Raw genomic sequence first — 21,336 nt, forward strand, 5'->3', positions numbered from 1 at the left:
CTGTATTCTCAACACATGAATATACTTCGAGCAGATTCAAAAGAGCAATTCATCATTGCTGTGACATTAAAGCTAGCGCCTAGGTTACAGAGGAATGCCATTCTTGGAGCATAGAAGCAAACTTCTCTACAAAGGCAGTGAGATAGGAAGGGTTCTCCCTGCTGCCATTCACTGAGTTCCCCACGCCATTAGATAATTGGAATAAGAGACCTCATTTTCGCAGGAATACAACTTGTAGAGTGAAAAAGACACATCCAGGGCGGTGCTACACACAGCAGGAAGACCATTTACATGGATTCCGAACAAAACCGGCAAGAAAATGATCAACGGCGACTTACCAAACCCACATAGCTCCAGAAGGCACACTTTTATTTATTTGTTATTTATTGCAAAAATCATCTTTCAAATATAAGGTTACATTAAAATAATTCTTTGGTTAAAGTATAATTAAAATAAGAAGTAGAAAGTCTCCCAGGCCTTTCACTATGGGATAAAAAATAACCTCCTCTCTCAGCCATCAGATGGCCACTTAATCAGCATGAATCTGAATGCAAAGGGAAAGACACACTTATCTGAATGCTATTGTCACCCTGGGGTGAGGCAAAGGCCTCCTCATAGCCAAGCAGCGATGGTGAGGAGAGCCTGGGAAAAGGACAGCCCCAGTGTGTGCATTAACATGCACCAATTATTCCAGTCGGTCCAAGGAGGAAATCACAGGGGCAAAGTCCTACCCAGGAATAACACTGGAGCATTGGCACACTTGTGAAAGCAGGTCACTGTTAGATGTGTAATACTTTTCACTAATTTCATTTCCCTTGGTGTATTTCAGGTATCAGATAGCTTTTCAACACTTACAAAAGGGGGCGGGGCATGAAAATTTTCTTTTGATTATTTTTTCTGCCCTGTGTCCAACTCATTTCTTCTCAAACATCATTTGAGCTAATAAGCTTGAGCTACAGATCAAAAAGAACTCGCCTCGACTCAGGGTCACTGCCAGCACAGAACTTCTGTATGTATATGAAATGGGATGATAGAGATGTTTCTTTACACACAGATTCAATGTGATTTGAAGGATCACTCAGCCTGACCTGCTGTTGTATTTTTTAAGTAGACAAGCGTGCAATGTTAACTGAATATGGATCACCCAGCCAATTTGATAAGCAATTTGGGTAATTAAACTTTTCTGTACTCAAGAGTTTTCCACTTAAGTTATCCAGAAACTTACTTCAGATCCTTCCCCATTTGCCTCTGTGAAAATCATCTAGGACTCACTCTGTCTATATTGGATTAAGGACGATGGAATGTGGCCCAATCACAGAGCTTCATTTACCTGGACACTCAAGACTAAGACAACTGAGAGAGACAGAGGGGAGAATCTAGGAGGAACTGTTTTTTTTCTTTCTTTCTTTCTTTCTTTCTTTCTTTCTTTCTTTCTTTCTTTCTTTCTTTCTTTTTTTCTTTTTCTTTCTTTCTTTTTTTCCTTCCTTCCTTCCTCTCTCTCCCTTTCTTTTCTTCTCTCTCTCTCTCTCTCTCTCTCTCTCTCTCTCTCTCTCTCTCTCTCTCTCTCTCTCCAAGCACAGACACTTCTTCACAATGTCAAGGAAATATGATGGTTTTCCGGGAGTGGCCAATCTGGAGAGGCATTGGTGAAGCATTTTGGATCTGAGTGAATGGTGGGTTCTCTTCACTACAAACACCAGAAGATGAGTGACAGGGATATTACGGTGGCTGCACTGTGACTTTCCCTTTAAGACTTTTAATCGGAGTCTCTCCTCCAAGATATTTTAAGGTTAAAACATAATCAATGTGTCACCATAGGGTTACATTCATGCCGGAAGCTGGGCCCATGTTCTTTCCATACTTGCAAAAATCACAGCTTATTTATCAAAATGTAAAATTGGTGACATATGTCTCTAAGTGTCTTACACGCTACACACAGTGAACTATCTCATACCAGGCTACTGTCTGTGGCCCTAGTGTCTATTCACACAATTAAATAGGCATTGATGAGTGACATTTTGGTTTGATTGTCATTTATTCTTTTTTAAATACACACACTCTCTCTAAATACATGAAGCAGGCGTGATGAGAGTCCACAGACAGGCTGCGACTCTCAATGCCCTCCAAGCAGCCCTACCTTCCATCTATTTTAAATTATCACAGAAAAGCAAACAAAGAGGACAGCAAAAGGAGCAGTGCAGTTGTGACTGCCATCATTCAAGTCAGTCCCCTGACTTCCTTAAACACCCTAGAATTTGTTTACCTAGAGATGCTCTGCTACAGTTGACACAGACCATATGCGTACAACTCGACCATCAGTATAGCTTCTAGAAATATTCATATTGCACAGAAGGAGTTTCTTGCTGATTCAAAAAAAAGAATGGAACATCCATCCTTCCAGATCTCAATCTCCTTAACTGCTTAACACAGTCTAGAGCCTGGGTGGAAAGACAGATCTTGATTCAGACTGGCTGAGGGATCTCACAGCTCATCGGGCTATCACAGGGGTAATTTAAACTTGATTAATATTCTGCAAGTCCCTGTACCTCCCACTCAAGAGTTCCCCATTTTCTTTATTTCCCCCTGAGTATCTCAAAGTGCTTTGGAGAGCAAAAGTGTTTCTCTCCCCATTTCACAGATAGAAGCACGGAGGGCCAGGCTGCTCTAGAGATGAAGTGACGGTACCAGGGTGAAGGTTGGAGTCTTCAAGCAGGTGCCTTGCACACTAGTGAATGGAGTCTGCTGGGGGTGGACTCTGTTCTATGCCCCAAGGACTATTTTTTTATGGTTTTTAATAACCATCAAAGCACTCCACAGCATGGCTATGCCTAACTTGCAAATGGAGTCCAAAAGACTATCCCATCCCCAGTTGGATTCAAGGCACAGTCCTTCCCCTTGCATGTCTCCTGAGGGTGGGGGTAGCTCTCTGGGAGAAGAATGAGGCTCTTTAGCCATGCATAGCCTGAAGAAGGGTGGTAGTCTCTGCTGCAGCTGGTGCCCCAGCTTAGGAAGACAATTCTCCAAAGCCATGTTAGCTAGGCAAGTCCAGAGAAGATGGGTTTTGTTTTCTCCTTCTGAATCATGCCTTTCTCTCATTGACACAGTCTTACTGTAAGACCCCTAAGCGTAAAAAGAAATATGCTAAATGATTCTGAGCTGTCCACTTTGAATGCAGTATTGGTTTTCCCACTGCTCCTGAACATCCGAGAACTCATCTGCAATAGGCCAATTCTTCCCATTGCTCAGGTGGCTTATTCTTGCAGCAAAGTCTCTCTCCAGTTGAAGCCCCCAGTGGGTCCATGGGTAAGCGGGAGGATAGGTGGATCTGTCAGCTGCCATATTCCAGTTTCTCCCAATTCTTCACAGGAACAGAAGCCTAGGTATGGGATCTGAAGTCAGAGCAACAAGGAAAAGGGAAAACAGAAGACCAAGAGTTAATGCCTTAACCTTTGTGTTGACGCGAACACTCAAGTGTTTCTAGGGCACACAGGCAGAAATGTAAAACCTTTCAAGTCAACAAACAATCTTAAATGGACAGGACTGGTAAATCTAAGACAACAGTGCTAGTATCGATCAGCAGGATCTGGCTAATGGTAAGCACCCCTGCTACACGATTGCAGATTGCTGGTTGATAGTGTGGGAGCCGAGAATGGGAGCTTGCACAGTGCTACCGTAACTTCAGGGTTGCATTCCCGATTCCAAGTGGATGTCGGAAACTTGGACAGTATCAAACCCTGTATATATTTCCCCCCTATATTTACACATCTACAGTAAGATTTAATTTATAACTAGACACAATAGGACAAACATCAGTAATAAATAAAACAGAATAGTTTTAACAATATACTATAATAGAAGTTATATGAATGTGCTCATGTCCCACCCTGCCAGTATCTTACTGTATAATACTGTATTTTCAGCCCACAGTTGACCTCGGGGTTGGGGAAACTAGAGCAATGCAATTGCACCAAGGATTAAATTCCAAATTGCATATCAAGTTTAAAAGGCGTACCAAAGATTTCTCATATTATATTTGGGCACGATGGGAAAAGTTTTTGAGTTAGGGTCTCATGCAGTCCATACTGGCCTTGAACTCATTATGCAGCTAAGGATGACCTTGAAATCCTGATCATCCAGAATCTATTTCCAAAGGACTGGAGTTATAGTCATGTGCCACCACACCTAGCTGATTATTAAATTAAAAAAGTTGCATCCCCTATAATCCTAGCACTCAGGAGGCAGAGGCAGGCAGATCTCTATGGGTTTGAGATCAGAGAGCTACTGGTATACAAAGTGAGTTCCAGGACAGTCAGGGCTACACAAAGAAATCCTGTCTCAAGACCTAAACCAAATAAATAAATAGAGGAAAGAAGGAAAAGAAAAAAAATGTGTCAGCATTGTTTTGTGGGGAGCCCAGCACATGCACTTGTGACATTCAGAAACCACGGGCTGTCATGGCAATTCAGAGCTTATTTTTGTGTTCTGTGTCCAGAGGCACAGCCATAAACAAGAAAGCAACCTGAGCCCCCCCCACCCACAGTAGCTTACAGACTAATGGGATGGATGCATGCCTAAGGGAACATTCTTTTTTTTTTTTTTAATAAGAAAATTGTGATTGAGTTTGAATTAGGGTCTCTGTTGGAAGGGAAAGGAGATAGGATTCTCATCTGAAGAGGTGTGTGGGGGATGTGGCTGGTGGAAGAAACAGGCAGAAGGAAGAATCCAGACCTGAGGGTAAGGTCAGTCTCCTGGGGCTTCTGTCCTGTCCTGGCTTATCTTTCAGCCTGGTTCTCACAGGCTGCACTCCCTGGCCTGCCTGTTGAGCCCTATCTTCAGGCTACGATCTCGGCTGTATTTGTACTTGCCTCTGCTTATTCCCTCATTACCTACAGTTCTTAGCTTCCTCCATAAAACCTTTTCCTCTTACACAGTCCTAATCAAATATCCTACGGAGTTCCACTGAACACATCTTGGCTGAGTCAATCAGTAAATGAATCTTCCCAGCTCAGCAGAAAATTCTGCTTCAGGGAAATTAGCTATCAGCCAGTCACTGAACAGTTACAAAAAAAAAAAAAAAAAAAAAAAAAAAAAAACACCGCAAAGTACCACAGGTCCCATAAATGCAGAGTGAATTACCTTCCTGACCATTTGTACAAAGTCCTTGGAGTTCTGAGGGGACAGGCCTTGGAGTTGGCAGGTACAGGCTTCGAGGGAAGATGCATGGGCTACAATCAGAATGTTGTTTCCTAGGAAATGAGAGAGGCTCATTACCCCAACTGGCTCACTATATACCACATACACATATTGAGATCACATTGCACTCTATAAATATGTATGATTAGTGTATGCTAATTAAAAATGTTAAAGAAATCTAGGGTTAGAGTTCAGTGGTAGAACATTTCTAGCATACATAATGCCCTGGACACTGCAAATAAATAGGTATATTTCGGGGAGGAGAATCTACTAAAACACACTTCTTTTGAAAATGTTCATAATAGTATTGAATACCTTGTATGTCATAATAATATCTAATATCTTCTATGATAATTTAAAAAGAACTATGCAGTTGGATTTTATTTTACTTTAGCCCTACATTGGGATGACAAAATGTACTTGGTTCTTTTAAACTCTTTACTCCTTAGAGAGCCCGCCAGCCAGCTCCCAAAAAATCATTCGAAGTCTTATCAATTATTTATAAATGCTCGGCTAGGCTTGGATTATTTCTAGCTAGCTTTTCTTAACTTAAATTATCCCTTCTACCCTTTGCCTCTGGGTGTTTTACCTTTTCTTACTTCTGTATACACTTTTACTCTTACTCTGTGGCTGGTTGTGTGGCTGGCCTCTAGCATTCTCTCCTTATTCTTGTTCCTCCTTCTTTTTCTCCTATTTATTCTGTCTGCTAGCACTGCCTATCCTTTCTCCTGCCTTACTATTTGGCCATTCAGCTCCTTATTAGGTATTTTAGATAGGCAAGGTAACATAGCTTCACAGATTTAAACAAATGCTCCACTGCATGAACAAATGTAACACATCTTAACAATAATATTCCATAACAGAACTAAAATTATTTTCAAAAAGAAAAAGTAGAAATAATTACAGATTTATAGGAAGTTATACCCTTATACCTTCTGGAGTTAGGAGGTCTCACATCTCTTCACCCAGCCTCCCCCATGATTCCATGATGGTTTACCATCAAAAACATGGAAACAGACATGGGTACAATTCACAGCTCTGATCTCACCAGGCTCATCAACACTGCTTTGTGTGTGAGCATATTGTTTTGGTGATACCCTCACACGTATATCTCTGTGAAACTATCACCTCAATTGAGACACAAGATTAACACTCTACAACTGTAGGTTCCCTGAGCTAGCCCCTCTAATACAGTTTTAATTGTCACAACCTCAGAACTGTGAACATTTGAGACCTCATAGTTGAGAGCATGCCACATGGATCTCCATGGTAGTGAGTAGCTTATCAGTAATAACCACAATGTTGGAGTCATCCATCCTCAGCTGCCCATGACTACCCACTGTTAACATTTGTGTGTATGTAGTTGCAAGTTTTGCTCCCTGAGTATAAATACATTAACTTAAAGCTCATGGTGGGTAGTTGGTCCTACATGTCATCAAGTATTTGAGACCAGTCTCTAAGACGCAGACAGACTTGAGCCCTACCCAACACTGCTCTTTGCTAATGACAGCAGGGACAAGGAATGCATTTCTGTGGGTGAGTCTGTGTGTAGATGTCCCCATCCTGGATCATTGCAGGTAAATGGTATTCTATTCTGGAAATCATAACTGGGCATCCTTTCCATAGGATACAAAATGACAAGCTACAATGCAGAGCCCAGATTACTTAATGAAGTATTGCCATCTACTGGGTTCCTGTACAATACCTACCCTGTTAGATCCTCCTAGAACATCATAAATTAAATGTGAAAGGCTTTACAAGAGAGGCTGGGAACATTTTTCTTTCCTATTAAGTTTGAAAAAGCAAATTCAAACATCCCCAACAGTTATAAATCACAGAGAGATGTTCATATATTAATGGAGTCCTAAATCATGCCACCTACCTTTGCTTTTACATTCACTTATTATCTCTTTTGTCACCTGGAAACTTCTACTGATGTAGGTGTCATAGGATTCGGATATCACCAATTTGCTGACTGGAATGTGAGGTCTACAATGGGAAAGTGAACAAAGGAAAGGAAACATTTTGATATTCTGATCCTGAGATAAAGGAATGATATCACTCTAAATATTTCCAGATCTCTTGGAAGAGGCATATTTCTGTTTATCCATTTCTCTGGAAAGGAAGGAGGTGCAGGGAAGAGAATTTCCATCAGGCAGACACTGAGGTCTAAAGGTTATAGTGTCACTCACAGAGACTCATTGGAAAAATGAGGCATTCAGTGAATGTCTTACCCACAGGGACACACACTTACACAGATTGCATACTTCTCTTGACATTACTGGTCATTGAGGGTCCTAATTATCTGGCCAACAGGAAGCAAGGTGAAGACTGGCTCTCTCTGAATAGACACTTGGAGTGCTCAAGCTTTCCTTGGCAGCTTTATTCACAATGAGCTGCAAAGAAGCCATCCATCTCCTTGTGAGCCAATGAAATTTCCACCAGCCACTGCTTACTCTTTGAGTCTTTTTTTAAACCATGCACCCAGAACCATGAGAAGCCCAAGGGACATAAAGATAAATTCATTTCTCTACTTGAGAAGCCCTCTGTATGGACCAGGTGGGGAGGTGATAGATGGAAACCATAATTGTGAGACAATCTACAAAGGAATTTAATAGGTGAATCAAAGTATTTATCATGTGACCAGTCACCAATATCCATAGGGCCCACCTTGGTCTGTTTACACCTCCTTTGTTTTATGGAGTTTCTGGTCCATGAGTATTTGTCTTATCTTTGTCCTATGCCCTTTTCCATTTTCTTGTGTCTTTAATTGTTGAATGTGTGGTGCTTAGTGCAGGTGGTGTCAAGCCCTCAAAATACACATGGCATCTTGATTATAATTTTAAAGTCACTACCGTTAAAATTAGTATGAAAAATATTTGCCCCCATACATCAGGACTCTCTGAAAGTGCACTGCCTGCATTCTTCCAGTTGTCTGCCCAGCAACACTCGCATAAAATCGGCTTGAGGTAACAGCTGACTTGCTCCAGTCTTCAGCTACTCATAGAGCTGAGATTGAATCTGTGTCTTGGATGTGCCTTGTGAACTGGACCTCTTACACAGAACAACTTCCAATAGTGTTCTCTTCAAAGCCACCCATCACATCTTGGTATGCTGGCAAAACCTGAAATTTCAGCACTCACAGGGCTAAGGCAGGAGAACTGACCATGGAAGCTGAAGGCGCCAGCCTGGGTTACATAGCAAAATGCTCTCTCAAACAACAGACTAAAGAAACAAACAACCAGTCAACCAACTAAACAAATAAACAATCGGTCAACCAACCAATCAAACAAAAAACCCAAAGCCTGCCCATTCAGTGCTCTTTCTTACTATCAGGAAAGCCAGTTCTGAACACTGCTGTGTTCGGAGGAGACTTGCGTTTCCTAATCTTCACTCACCAGGCACACTTCAGCCAGGAGGAAGGGTCCTGATGGCTACCGCCTGACTCTTCCCAAGGACATGTAGAGACAAGAATCATTATCACTTAAGGATGGACATCTTTGTGCTGGGAATGAATTCCTCTTCCTGGCCTTCTCTGTCCACCCTACCTCTGATGCAATTCCACTGTGGTTGATGCTATCCTGTCTCCCAGGAGCTCCCCTCTCTCCCCCATTCTGAAAACAAAAGGTCAGGGAGTCACTTCATGGGTGAGACCACATTGTCATTTGGGATTCGTGTAAATGAAAGATGGGATCCTACAACCAAGCTCTTCATCTGTTCTTGCCTTTGGCTTCTCTCTGCATCTTGAAGGATGTCCCGATGGCCATGGGGTAGAGCCTAAGTTTCTCCTATAATCAGGACCTATTGCACTGCTAACTACACCTACAAGGCCCTGTATCGCCTTTAGAGTCAGGTCAGCTTCCAACCACTTACTATACCCAGAACTTAAGTGTGCTCTGGTGCTTCTCCCAGCACTCTCCCGTGGTTACCCTTTTCTCCAACCGGCTGGTCCAATCCATAGTGCAGGCTTTGCCTTAAGCTTCATTCAAAACTCACCCTACTTGCCCTCACATCTATGACCTCCTTCAGTCCTCTCTCTTCCCTAGTCCTCCCACTACAACCAAGTGTCAGGGCCCTTACCCTGCTCTGATGTCCTTCCAAGTTGGTAGAATAAATTGTTTTTGTTTTTCTCCCTTGTATTCTTGGCCCAGCTCCCTAGCCTGCTTTTTGCACACAGTCCACAGGGTGCTCTTGTTGCCTGTGGATGACGCCTAAGTGATTCCCTCACTTAGCTTCCAATCCTATGATACGATTCTGCATGGTCCTTGTTGCAAGGATTAAAGACTCCTTTTTTTTAATTAAAAATCACATCTATATCTATCTACCAATCATCTATCTATCAACTATTTATTTAATGTGTATGTGGTGGAGTGTATAGAAGTGTACCACGGAAGTGCAGGAGCATGAGGTGGCCAGAAGAGACATGAGATTACCTGGAAATAGAGTTACATACAGTTGTGAACAGCCATGTGGGTGCTGGGAACCAAGCACAGCTCTTCTGCAGGAGCTCATAACCACCGACCTGGAGGCAGGGCTCTTTACACAGAGCATGCTTAGCTCCGATTAAATTGACTCTCGGGATTGTTTTTGTGTCATCATTTGAGCTTCATTTACCGGCTCCAGAGGTGTATTCCAGTGGTTCTCCAACTTCCTAATGCTGCAACCCTTTAATACAGTTCCTCGTGGTGTGGTGACCTCCAACCATAACATTATTTCCATTGCTACTTCATAACTGTAATTTTGCTACTGTTATGACTTGTAATATAAATATCTGTGTTTTCTGATGGTCTCAGGAGACCCCTGTGAAAGGTCATTCAACCCCAAAGGGGTCTCAACCCACAAGTTGAGAATTGCTGGCCTATTCATTTGGTGCCATTTATGGCATAAGGTTGACTCTACCATATTGCCTCTCATATGCTTTACTCTTGGCTTTCTCAACTTATTTGTGGAATTAGAGGCTTCCTACTCCCACTCAAAACTGACAGAAAATGTTACACCGAATTTTAAAATGGAAAAAAAAAAACACCTACAATTAGGACCATGTCTTGATCCAACAATTCCCAGCATTCATCCTGCCTGCACAACTGGTGGGTGTGTGGCCTGGGTACACATCTGGCATGCAGTGAAGAGCTCAGTGAGAATGCATTTGCAGAACTTTGCAGGTCACCTTGGGAAATATCATAGAGCCCATACATGCACAGAGGAAACCAAAACCCAGCCACCCCAAGGTGAGTCAGATGGGGCTGGATGGAGAGAGGGGAGAGCTATTTTACTGATGTCAGCAGTAACCTGACTTATTTCCCAGCCAGAAAGGTGATGACATTGGCACAGGAACAATATCCTACTACTATTTCCCCCCAGGAAGAGGAAAACAGTGGCCAGAGAGAGACAGATCAAGCAGTGAGGCGTACTAGTGATGAGTCCATTTAATGCTATGTTTGAGGAAGTTAACCCCCTTCAGACAGGGAGGACACAGAGCTGGGCTATCTTAGCTCCGACCCACAGAGCAGAAGCACCTTGTCCAGGAACCCAATGGATTGCTCATAGTGAAACTATTTGAAGGAGAGGCCAACAGAGAGCACAAGGAAGAAAGTACTATGCAGACTGATCCCTTTGCCAAATTCTGCCCTGAGAGAGGAAGTTCATTTCCTTCTGGAATGGTTACCTGTCTTTCCTCAAAGTGTTAGGGTGAGTTTTTTGAGGTATTGACACTGTATTATTATTATTGGTTAATTTTTTTTTTGCTACATAAAGTCTCATTTTATTTTCCAAGGTGATTTTTTCTTCTGTGTTCATAAAACCATCTCTTTACATGGGCTTTGGTGGCGGTCATGGTGTAGCACTAGCAGGTCTAAATCGTGGTGGGGGTGTTCCATCCTTCTGGGCTTCCCGAGATCAATTCCTGACTACTTTGCTATGAATAGCACAGCTCACACAGTAATGCAGCTTGACCCAGAGCTTGGGAAGAACATAAGCATGGAAGACACTTGCTTCAGATATGTCCCTGGCAGCAGCAGCCTCTACAATGTTCCGAATGACGAACTTCTTAATGGCCTTGTCCTTGGGCAGGCACTGGGTGCAGTTCGTGCAGCGAATTGGCTGCACATGGCTGTTGCCCTTTTTGGCATGCCCGTTGTTTTGTCTTTTTTTGGTCATTTTGGAGCCAAGATCCGAAAGAGCTATTGGTTAATTCTTTACCAGGAATGTGGATTGTTCACCTGGGGGCATTAGAAAAAAAATCCTAGCAAGGGGCCATGATGTGGTGGTGTATGCCTTAAATCCCAGCACTCGGGAGGCAGAGGCAGGTGGATCTCTGTGAGTTCAAGACCAGCCTAGTCTACAGAGCTAGTTCCAGGACAGCCTCCAAAGCCACAGAGAAACCCTGTCTCAAAAAAAAAAAAAAAAATCCTAGCACAGAGTATAGTCCAATGGAAATAGCAATAGAACAGGACTAGAATGGCTGCAAGGCAGAACACACAGAGCCTGAGACACAGAAAAATATTAACAGATGTTAATATAATAGTAATGTCATTATTTCTATGCATTATCGCAAATGTTTTACCCTAGGCAAGCTACTTGGACTGTCACATACATAAACATGGCTCTCTGGGCTGGAAACATAGCTCAGTAGAGTGCTTACATAGAAAAAATAATTAAAAATCCAGTGTAAGCCAGATATGGCGGCCCATGCTTGTAGTCACTCTTGTACCCCTTGGGAGACTCACACAGGAAAATCATGAGTTCCAGGTCAGCCTGGGCTACATAATGAGACCCTGAGTCAAAAGAATAAAAAATCAAGCAATTTGGAAAATTTAAAGTAAAAATGGAAGGTGACACACTGTCACTTCCTGTATCTACTGAGCTATTTTATCACCACCTTGTGTGTGTCCCTAAAATACAAAATGGCTTCACTATTACATTGAAATAGATATAATAAAGTTAGGAAATCTGAACACAAGAGTGAGTGGGGTATGGAGCATAATTTATGCTAACACTAAATACAAGCAAACACTAGATTTCCCCCAGTTTTGTTTTCTAAAAATCATAGTTTGGTTTTTACCACCATGAACAACTCCCTGGAGGCCTTGTGAACACGGCGCAGTAACAGTGCAGGACACAGGGTCTTAGGAAGACAGGAAGTCAGAGGTTACCTGTAGGTTGTATCAACACTCAGGTTGGCTGCAGCTAACTCTGATGGAGGTATCCATGCTGGTAACGTGCTCCCAGCAACCCACTTTGTCCATTCAAATAAGCCTGGCTCGACCCGAATCTTCAAGTGATTGTCTTGTTGTAAACCTTAGGGATGAAGTAAAATGAAGATGAAGGAAGTCTCACGAATTGTCAATGGAAAAAATGAACCATAGGACAAGCTGTTACAAAATTTATAAGGCAGAGCAGGATGTACTGTGCCAGCTTCCAAAGGAGGGAAGTCCTACCCAGCTCTAATGTCTATAACCACAATGATGATAAGCATGGCAAGGTAACCCTAATGGTGTATCAGTGGCATGCTAACCAACAGCACTCTAGTTGGACCTAAGACTGCTCAATGAGAGGAAAATCACACCTGGTGCCAGAAACCAACCAACTACCCGGGGCTAGTGAAGTCATGGATCTTGGGGGAGAACCTGCAATCACCACTTTATTAAACTAGCATAATCCCCAACTACATTCTAAATATTCATCCTTACACCCACAGACAAGTATAGTCCTCACCCTTCATCAAGGAAACTTCGCTTTGCAACAGATGAAACATATTACAGAAGACCACAGCCAATCAAATGCAGAGTTGTGGAGCCCAGACCCAAAAGATACATCTATAGAACACTCCCACACCTAAGGTTCAGGTGAACATTGAGAAAGAGGGAGCAGAAAGTTTGGAAGAAATGGGGCATTGAGAAATTTGCTACAAGAGTGTGTCTCCTAGGAATATCAGAAGATACACCCATAAAGTCTCACAAGCATGAGATGAACAAGGATGAAAACAGCAGACACGATGGGGGAGGGGGATGGCAGAAGCCCACGAGGACTCAGCCCTGCATAAGGAACTGTGGGCAACTGGGGATGCTGAGAATAGCAGAGGAAATACCAGGAAAGAGTATATTGAAAACACACATAGGAGTAGCATTGTACAAACTGAGCAGGTGGTACTTATGTATTTAGAAACATGATGCACATATGTAACAACTGATGGAGAAAGAGTTCATGAGAGAGAGCAGGGAGGGGTGTGTGGGAGAGTTTGGGAGGAGGAAAGGGAGGGGGAAATGATGTAATTATACTAGAGTCTCAAAAAATGAAAAAAAAAATTGTTTTTAATTACAAGGCAGTGATTCCTTTCCTACTAGACTCAATATATCACTTAAGTTGGAAGCACACAGGTTTGGACAAAGTTTATAAATTTTGTGTTTTACAGTGTAAACTGAAAATTTACGTAGTAAGTAGTTGTACAGCTATACATATAAAGCATTTGTTTAAAAAATAAAATACATTTTTTTGTTTACCAACGTGTGTATTTATTACTCTGGCTGTCCCTTCACCACATATGCCTGCTGTTACCTGATTTAAGAGAAACTCACCCCTCCACAAGTCATTACCCAATTTGTCCAGGCTTGTGACTCTTTTATTGCCAGGGACAAAAAACATCTCACTATGGTGCCCTAGGCTGACCTCAAATTCTCCATCTTCCTGCTTCTGCTTCCTCTGGAGTGCTGGATTACAGGTGTGTACATTTCTGCTCATTTCTATTATAACCATTTCTAAAGTAAAGTCCATGATGTCTTACAAAACAAAACCCAAAACTCAAGACTTTTCGATGTTCTCATGGCACCCACTACTGTACAATAGCTTACACTGTACTTGAATGTCACATAAATTATTGGCCTTGTCTATCAAGGAACCCAGTGTTGAACATGTACAAGTGACAGTGCACAAATCCTGTTTTATCACAGCGTGATTCCCCCGGAGTAGAAATCTTCCCTTTTGGTTCACTAGCTCTCCTTACACTGCCTTTAGTCCAGTTTCTCTGTGCACAGTGACTACACAGATGCCTCTGTACTGGGAAGAAGGTATACTTAAGGCTAAGAACAGAGGATTCAAGTGTTGTGTCAAATTCTTTGCTGGCTTCTTTATTTCTGGCTCATTTGTTTGTCTGACTCAAGTTCAGTCCAACTCCTCGCCTCCAGGCCTCCCCAGCGCCAGTCTTCCTTCCAGTGGGGTGAGAATGGAAATTCCATTGATTTTAGGGTGAGAGTTGAGTACTCTTACAGGATTGGTTTTTCAAGCCTTTCCAGTTTGTGGGGCACAGTGGTGTGCACCTTTAATCCCAGAACTTGGGAAGTGGAGTCAGGGGGAATCTCTGTGAGTTTGAGGCCAATCTGGCTAACAAAGTGAATTCCAGACCAGCCAAAGCTACATGGTGAGACCATGTCTCAGAAAGTAAGTGAATAGATAAATAAGTCTTTCCAATTAAGTGAAGAAAGTAAGATGGTAATGATATGGAACTCCTAACAACTCAGCTGCTGCTGTAAACAAAGTCTACAGTGGACCCAACTGCTTAAATGCAAAGAGAGAGAATCATGTCTGTAAAAGGTGTAAGTACTTTTGTACTGCTACAATCCATCCAAGACAGCTTAAAATTCTTAGAGAAAAATTACTAGTATTCCTCCTCTGTCTGGATTATATTATCTGGAGTATGTCTTTTGTGCAAGGTTGGTCACCTTCTGGAAGAATCCTCTGTAAAAGTTCCAGATTTGTGTGAGCCACAGTGGTTCAAGCCTATAATCCTAGCACTCAGGAGGCTGCAGGTTCGAGGGTAACCTGAGCTACATATCACCTTGAAACCCCATCTCAAGAAAACAAAACAAAATAAACTTTGAGTTTTTGAAGCTCTGTAACTCTTCAGTAAGTGCCAGGAAACAGAGGGATGAACTACGTGACTGCTGTCAAACCAAGAACCTTACCTTTCAATATATTATGTGCAGTCTGAACGCAGCGTAGGGATGGAGAGCAATAAACGTGATCAATAACGGTGTTACTTTCTAACAAGGCTTCACCTGCCGAGCAAATCAACAGAAAATCAGCATGACAGAGTCACTTGGGCTTCATCTTGGCCATCGATGGAACTGTGCCATACACCCCCTCTCCCAGGAGAAGCTCACAGAGAGCCAGGAACGACAGCCAGATCCCTCATCAGTGCATCCATGGAAGAGGCCAACCAACACGCCTCTTTGTTCCCTTTTCTTTCTTTCTGGTACCAGCATGCAACAAAATGCCAACTTGGGAAGACCTGCTAACAGAGCAATGCTCTGACCTCTGCTAGGAAGATGCTGAAACCTGCTCTGTGGTAACAGGGAGAGGGTTAGTCAGACCTTGTTATAATTCCAGTGGGCTAACCCGAATCTCAGCTGCCCAGACTCTTGAACACCAGAAACCCATCTAATGTTTTAATGCCTCCTGCTGTGGTTCAATTTTCTCTACTAGGTAAATTCTAAATATCTTCATGTGGTGTCAATGTCTGCCATGGACTTAGTTACCTTGCCAGCCCCTTCTCTTGACCTGACTCTAGAAATAAGAAGAGGTCACAGCATCCCCTGTACTAGTTGTTGTTGTTATTATTATTATTATTATTATTATTATATTTATTATTTATTTAGGTTTTTTTCAGGACAGGGTTTTTCTGTGTAGTCCAGGCTGGCCTCGAACTCACAGAGATCTACTTGCCTCTGCCTCTCAGGTGTTGGGATTAAAGGTATGCACCACCACCACCCAGCTTTTCCTGGACTCTTAATGCTTTAATTTTTTAAGTATTTATTATTATCATTATTGTTGTTGGTAGTGGTGTGTGTGAGCGAGAAAGAAAAAGAGAGAGGAGAGAACATGTGTGCATTTGGAGGCCAGAAGTCAACTTTATGGAACTGGTTTCCTCCTTCCACCTTTATGTAGGTTCTGGAGATTGAACTCAGGTCACCAGGCTTTTGTTGTAAGTGCTTTTACTCACTAAACTGTAAGCTTGCAGGGATCTTTTGATGCTATTTCTAACCTCTGTGATTTTGTTTATATGGTCTTTTATGCCAAGAACACACCTGTCTTTTCCAAGAACACCCCCTCTCCCTTCTGTTCCTTCTTTACAGATGACTCCCATGTGAGCCCCAGCTCACCTTTCCTCTTAATTATCCTTTCTTCTCCCTCCTTTCCTCTCATTACTCCCTTCCATCCTTTATCTTTTTTATATTCTCCTCATACTCTTTGCAGTTTGTTATTCAGTCAGCCATACAGTCTGATAGTTACTGAACAATTTCAAACCATCACTGGTTCTGTGCAAGTTCAACAATGCCCCTGCATATCTCTGTCTGTCCGTCCGTCCGTCCGTCCGTCCGTCCGTCCATCCGTGTGTGCGTGCGTGCGTGCGTGCGTGCGTGCGTGCGTGCGTGTGTGTGTGTGTGTGTGTGTGTGTGTGTGTCTGTTTTTTTGAGACGGAGTTTCTCTGTGTAGGTTTGCGGACCAGGCTGACCTCGAACTCACAGAGATTCGCCTGCCTCTGCCTCCTGAGTGGGATTAAAGGCATGCACCACCATTGCCCGGCTTCCCCTGCACCTCTTAACCTCACATCTTACACCATGCTGGCGGATGCTGTTGTCTTGAGCTATCAGCCAATACATCTACTAAGCCAGTGGTGTAAGTAAACCAAGCCTCATTTTCCTTCTCTCAATCCACCGTAGGGATCACATCTGTTAATCATCAGGGGCCTACCTGTAATTCCAGCCCAAAGAAGGCTGAGGCAAGAAAATCTGATGTTGTAAGCCACCATGGTATCTCAAAAAATCCAACCAAAAAATAAATAAAAAAAAAGAAAGCGCAAGAAGTGTGTTTGCACACCCATGCTGTGGGTCTTCTGAAGGAGCCAGGAGATGCTATGCCATCACAGGAGCCCTTACCCACTAGCCTTGCTTGCATACACCCAAACACAGTGATTGGAGCATCTTTCTCATAGTCCCGGAAACCACCGCTCCGCTGAGGTAAGCTGTGAGGCATGTTCAGATTGGTGCGTATGTAGCGGCCTGGTGGGAGAAGAGCAAATAAATGCTGTATAGACTTCTTGTTACCTGAGACTTTCTTCAATGATCTTGACCCTCTCCTCCTTCTTGGTCAAAGACACTGAATTGAACCATCTGAAGTCAATGGAAAATATCCAATCTGACACTTTTTCTTCAGTAGATTGACCTAGAATCCACCCTCCCTTCTGCTGAATGATAAAGGGATTTCTCAGAGAATATAACAACCAGACACAGGCAAGGCTGCCACTATTAAAATGCCGCTCAAATGAGAATGGAACAAGATGGCCCACGGTGATGTCATGGCAGGAGCTCTTGGTCACAGAATCAGAACATGTCTCTGAACTGATTTTGTCATCTGAATATGGGCCAGACACAGCTATTCTTTGCTCCCTGGTACCTCAGCTTATAGAATGGGGACAAGAATGTTTATCTGTCCTCTACAAGTTAGAACAATCAAGAAGGACTTTGAGAGCCCAATAATTTTGTAACTGCATGTACATGATGACTATATGTACATAAAAGTAGCCTGCCTGTGCCCCCTAGAGGCCATTATGGGTATGTATTTCTGTGTAGGCCATTCATTACCACCCCTTAGAGACAGGTGATGTATTCCAAGGGCCCCACTAGATGCCAAAGACCATAGACAGTGATGAATCCTGAACAGACTATGTTCCCCCCACCAAAAAAACACACCTACGATAACACTGAACTTATAAGTCAGCCACAGTAATGAGGAATAATAAAATGATATATAGTAATGCAAGTTACAGAGATGTCTCGAACAAAATATCTTATTGCAGTGGATTTGGACTTCCTTTGAAAGGGTGTTGTATTTATGTGATAATGAAGAGAAGCAAATGCTACTGTGACAGTAGATTTGATAACTAAGATGATACGAGGCAAGAAATAGGTAGGTACAATATAGATTGTGGATACACTGAACAAAGGGATGATGAACTAACTTGGTGGGACATAGATGGATTTTATCACATTGCCCAGAGTGCAGGGATCGTAATATGAAGCGTATGAATTGCTTGTGTGCTAGCTAATTTTCTATCCACTCGAGTCACCTGAGAGGAGGGAACCCCGATGGAGAAGATGTCTCCATATGATTGAGCTGTGGGCAAGCTTGTAGAGCATTTTCTTAATTAGTGATTGATGGGGGAGGGCTCAGCCCATAGTGGGTGGTGCCACCCATGGGCTGGTGGTCCTGGGTTCTATAAGAAGGCAGACTGAGCAAACCATAGGGAACAAGTCAGTAAGCAGCACCCCACCATGAACTCTGCATCCACCCCTGCCTCGAGGTTCCCACTCTATTTGAGTTCCTGTTCTGGCTTCCTTCAAATGATGGACTACAATGTGGAAGTGAAAGCCAAATCAACCCTTTCCTCCCAAACTTGCTTTTTGGTCATGGTGATTCATCACAGCAACAGAAACCCTGACGAAGATAGCTTGTTTGAGACTTTTCCACTTACTAGTTTTAGTCCATGGTTAATTATGGGTAAGTGAAACCAGAGTCAAACTGGATGAATGGAGAGACTACAGTAACTCACCTTTGGCATCAAAGCACTGGGATAGCCAGTACTTCCCGAATACAACATCCATCCTCTCCCCATGCCGACACACAAAGAGGCATCGCTTCTGGGGCCCAGGCTGGCTGTTGACTCTCAGGGGCTGCAGACAAAGAAAGGCAAAGAGTGAACATACACACAGCACCACAGACCTACCCTAATGTCAAGGGAGCAGAGCTCTGGGACGAATTCTGCCAATGTATGACTTTCACAATCTCTCTGACTGCTTTGGGCTTAGTTTGGCCTGTTTATAAAGTGAGGATAATAAGCTCCTCCTATAGACCCAGCAAGTTACTCTCAGGAGCCCATGAGACACCTTCAAGTGCTTTGAGGTAGGAAGGAATGTCCAAGTGCTATGCTCTTTGCTGCCCCCTACTGTAACAGGAGGGTTACTCAAGGTAGAGTTCAAGGGTCATCCTGTCCTTAATGTAGAGATGAGGACAGCTATTTCCTCCAAAGAGATGTGCCATCAGTTCCTTCAAGGAGGGAGGGATTCTATTGTCACACATGTGTCTGTCTCATGCCTAGTTTAAATCCAGTGCTCTGCTTTGCATATTCTTTTTTTCTTAAATTTTATTACTTAATATTTATGTGTATGGGTGTTTTGCCTGCATGTACGTATGTGTGTACCATGTGTGCGCAGTGTCCACAGAGGCCAGAAGAACACACTAGGACTGGAATAACAGACAGTTATAAGTTTCCATGTGGGTGCTGAGAGCTGAACCTGGATCCTTTGGAAAAGCAGTCAGTGCACTTAGCTGCTGAGTCATCTCTCCATCCAGCCACATTTTGCACATTTTAGTCATCATGTGTGCTCTGTTATCTGACTACATATATTGATATTTCTAAAATGGGCTAGAGGGGAAAGCTGCAACTTCTTAATGGTGACACAGGCAAGTTGAGTCAACTACTGGTTTCTACAGCTGCTGGTGGAACTGCATAGATGTTTCTACATCTTTCTTGCTGATGCATCAAATGTTCCCAGCTGCTTTGGGCTGCTAGGTCCTTGCTGGCTAACACTCTTCCACTGGTTCCTTTTTGCTTCACCAGGGCTAATGTGTGGACTGGTGCTGTGGACTTTGGCACCCACTCTCCAGATGTTCTTTAATTCAAATCCCTAACATGCCAAACTTTCAAATTGTCTCTGTTCTACTTGACTACTCCTACTCCTTTCTCTAGCCTGACCCCAAAGTGTTATCAATACCCTGAATTCCCAAGTTCAACAACTATGCTAAGAACCTCATTCTACTGATATAAATATTAGTAGCCTCTTCTTCCTTACTTGGGATGGCCTTGCTTCCAAGCTCAGACCCACATGGCGGTGTCCATTGGCAGCACCACTCACCCCTCTCTTCCAAGTTTTGGACTGCTATGTGTCCTTTATGATCTTGTGTACTGTCTCCCCATAAGGTTAGGGACCCTTTGGAAGGAGCAAGGTCAGTGCTAAGGATGGTCCTCAGAGCATCCTGACTGGATTCCAGGATGTGGCACGACCCTCACGATCAACCTTACCTGCATGGGCTGACAGATGATGGTGAGAGGCGTTGTCTCTCCAAGTCCTTGGTCCTCATACTGTCGCCGCTCTAACACTCCATCACCAAACATGAGAGAGCTGGATGACACCGTATTTAAGATGGAGTAGGAACTGCAGAGGATGGAGAGGGAAGGGTTAACTGCTTTGGCCAGGAGTCATCGGCTGTTCATGATGAGGCTCAACAGGAGCATGGGTATTAGAACAAAGGACTGTCTGGTCATATAGGGTATTTGGGAACCTGAGCAGGGAGCAATCCATCCCCAGGCAAGAACATTTTTTTTTTTTCCTTAAGTCTCACAGTTAGTAAACAAGGGGCGGACAGTTCTCAGAGCTGAAACAGATGCACGCATCCCTTTGGGCAGTGATGGGGTCCAGTGATTGTAGGCTTATTAGGATGCTACAGGCAGCGTTGGCAGCAAAGTCATGTTAAAGAATAATGAAGTATCAATTATGTACCACTGTTTCAGTTCTTTCTGTCACTGCAGTGAAACAAACAGTTCCTGCTGCCTTTAATCTTTTCCATGGTAATTTCCATCTGAGGAATGTGAGGGGAGATGTCTTCCCAGCACCACTCGCCCATGCATGGCTCTGAGGCTCCCAGGAACAGAGACTTATCCATCCCTTATCTCCCTTATCCCTTAACCTGCCTTCTTCAGTCTCCAGCACTGTGCTTGCCTACATAGCAACTCCAGGAGGATGATTAAAAACCGGGTTATTTCAGAGGATCTGACTCTTGCCAGATGTTTGGAGCTGTGAGCCAAGAACTCTTATTTCTGACTATGCCCCTGTAACTTTGGAAGCCCAGAGGCAATCTGGCTGACAGCAGAACTGTCCAAACATGCCACACTGAAATTTCTGCACACAGTACAGCTTTCCAATTTAAATAGGTCACTGGGCAAATCCAACAAACATCTCCTGGGTCACTGGGCAGTCTCAAAAGGAAGCATTTGAATTTTTAATTTCTTGCTCTTGGAAAGGCCCAGATTGC

At 43.2% G+C, this 21,336-nt stretch overlaps 1 protein-coding gene and 1 pseudogene across 4 annotated transcripts in view; both read right to left on the minus strand.

Annotated features, from left to right (window-relative positions):
* Nucleotides 1–1,527: 1,527 nt before the first annotated feature.
* Nucleotides 1,528–21,336, minus strand: part of LOC103158664 (ubiquitin-associated and SH3 domain-containing protein B) — a 139,464-nt gene continuing 119,655 nt past the window's right edge. For 3 of the 4 annotated variants that reach the window (XM_027411872.2, XM_027411874.2, XM_035443593.1), the window contains 8 exons: nt 20,327–20,459; nt 18,797–18,917; nt 17,124–17,246; nt 15,150–15,242; nt 12,345–12,489; nt 7,076–7,182; nt 5,137–5,246; nt 3,252–3,389 (listed from right to left, as the gene is read on the minus strand). In XM_027411872.2, the coding sequence (XP_027267673.1) occupies nt 3,252–3,389; nt 5,137–5,246; nt 7,076–7,182; nt 12,345–12,489; nt 15,150–15,242; nt 17,124–17,246; nt 18,797–18,917; nt 20,327–20,459 (970 nt within the window). Of the gene's footprint in view, nt 3,390–5,136; nt 5,247–7,075; nt 7,183–12,344; nt 12,490–15,149; nt 15,243–17,123; nt 17,247–18,796; nt 18,918–20,326; nt 20,460–21,336 lie in introns of all 4 variants that reach the window. The other variant, XM_027411873.2, reaches the window with a different exon arrangement.
* Nucleotides 8,208–12,338, minus strand: LOC107977319 (annotated as a pseudogene).

This window comes from Cricetulus griseus, chromosome 4, assembly GCF_003668045.3.
Source record: "Cricetulus griseus strain 17A/GY chromosome 4, alternate assembly CriGri-PICRH-1.0, whole genome shotgun sequence".
In the NCBI taxonomy this organism is placed as follows: Eukaryota; Metazoa; Chordata; class Mammalia; order Rodentia; family Cricetidae; genus Cricetulus; species Cricetulus griseus.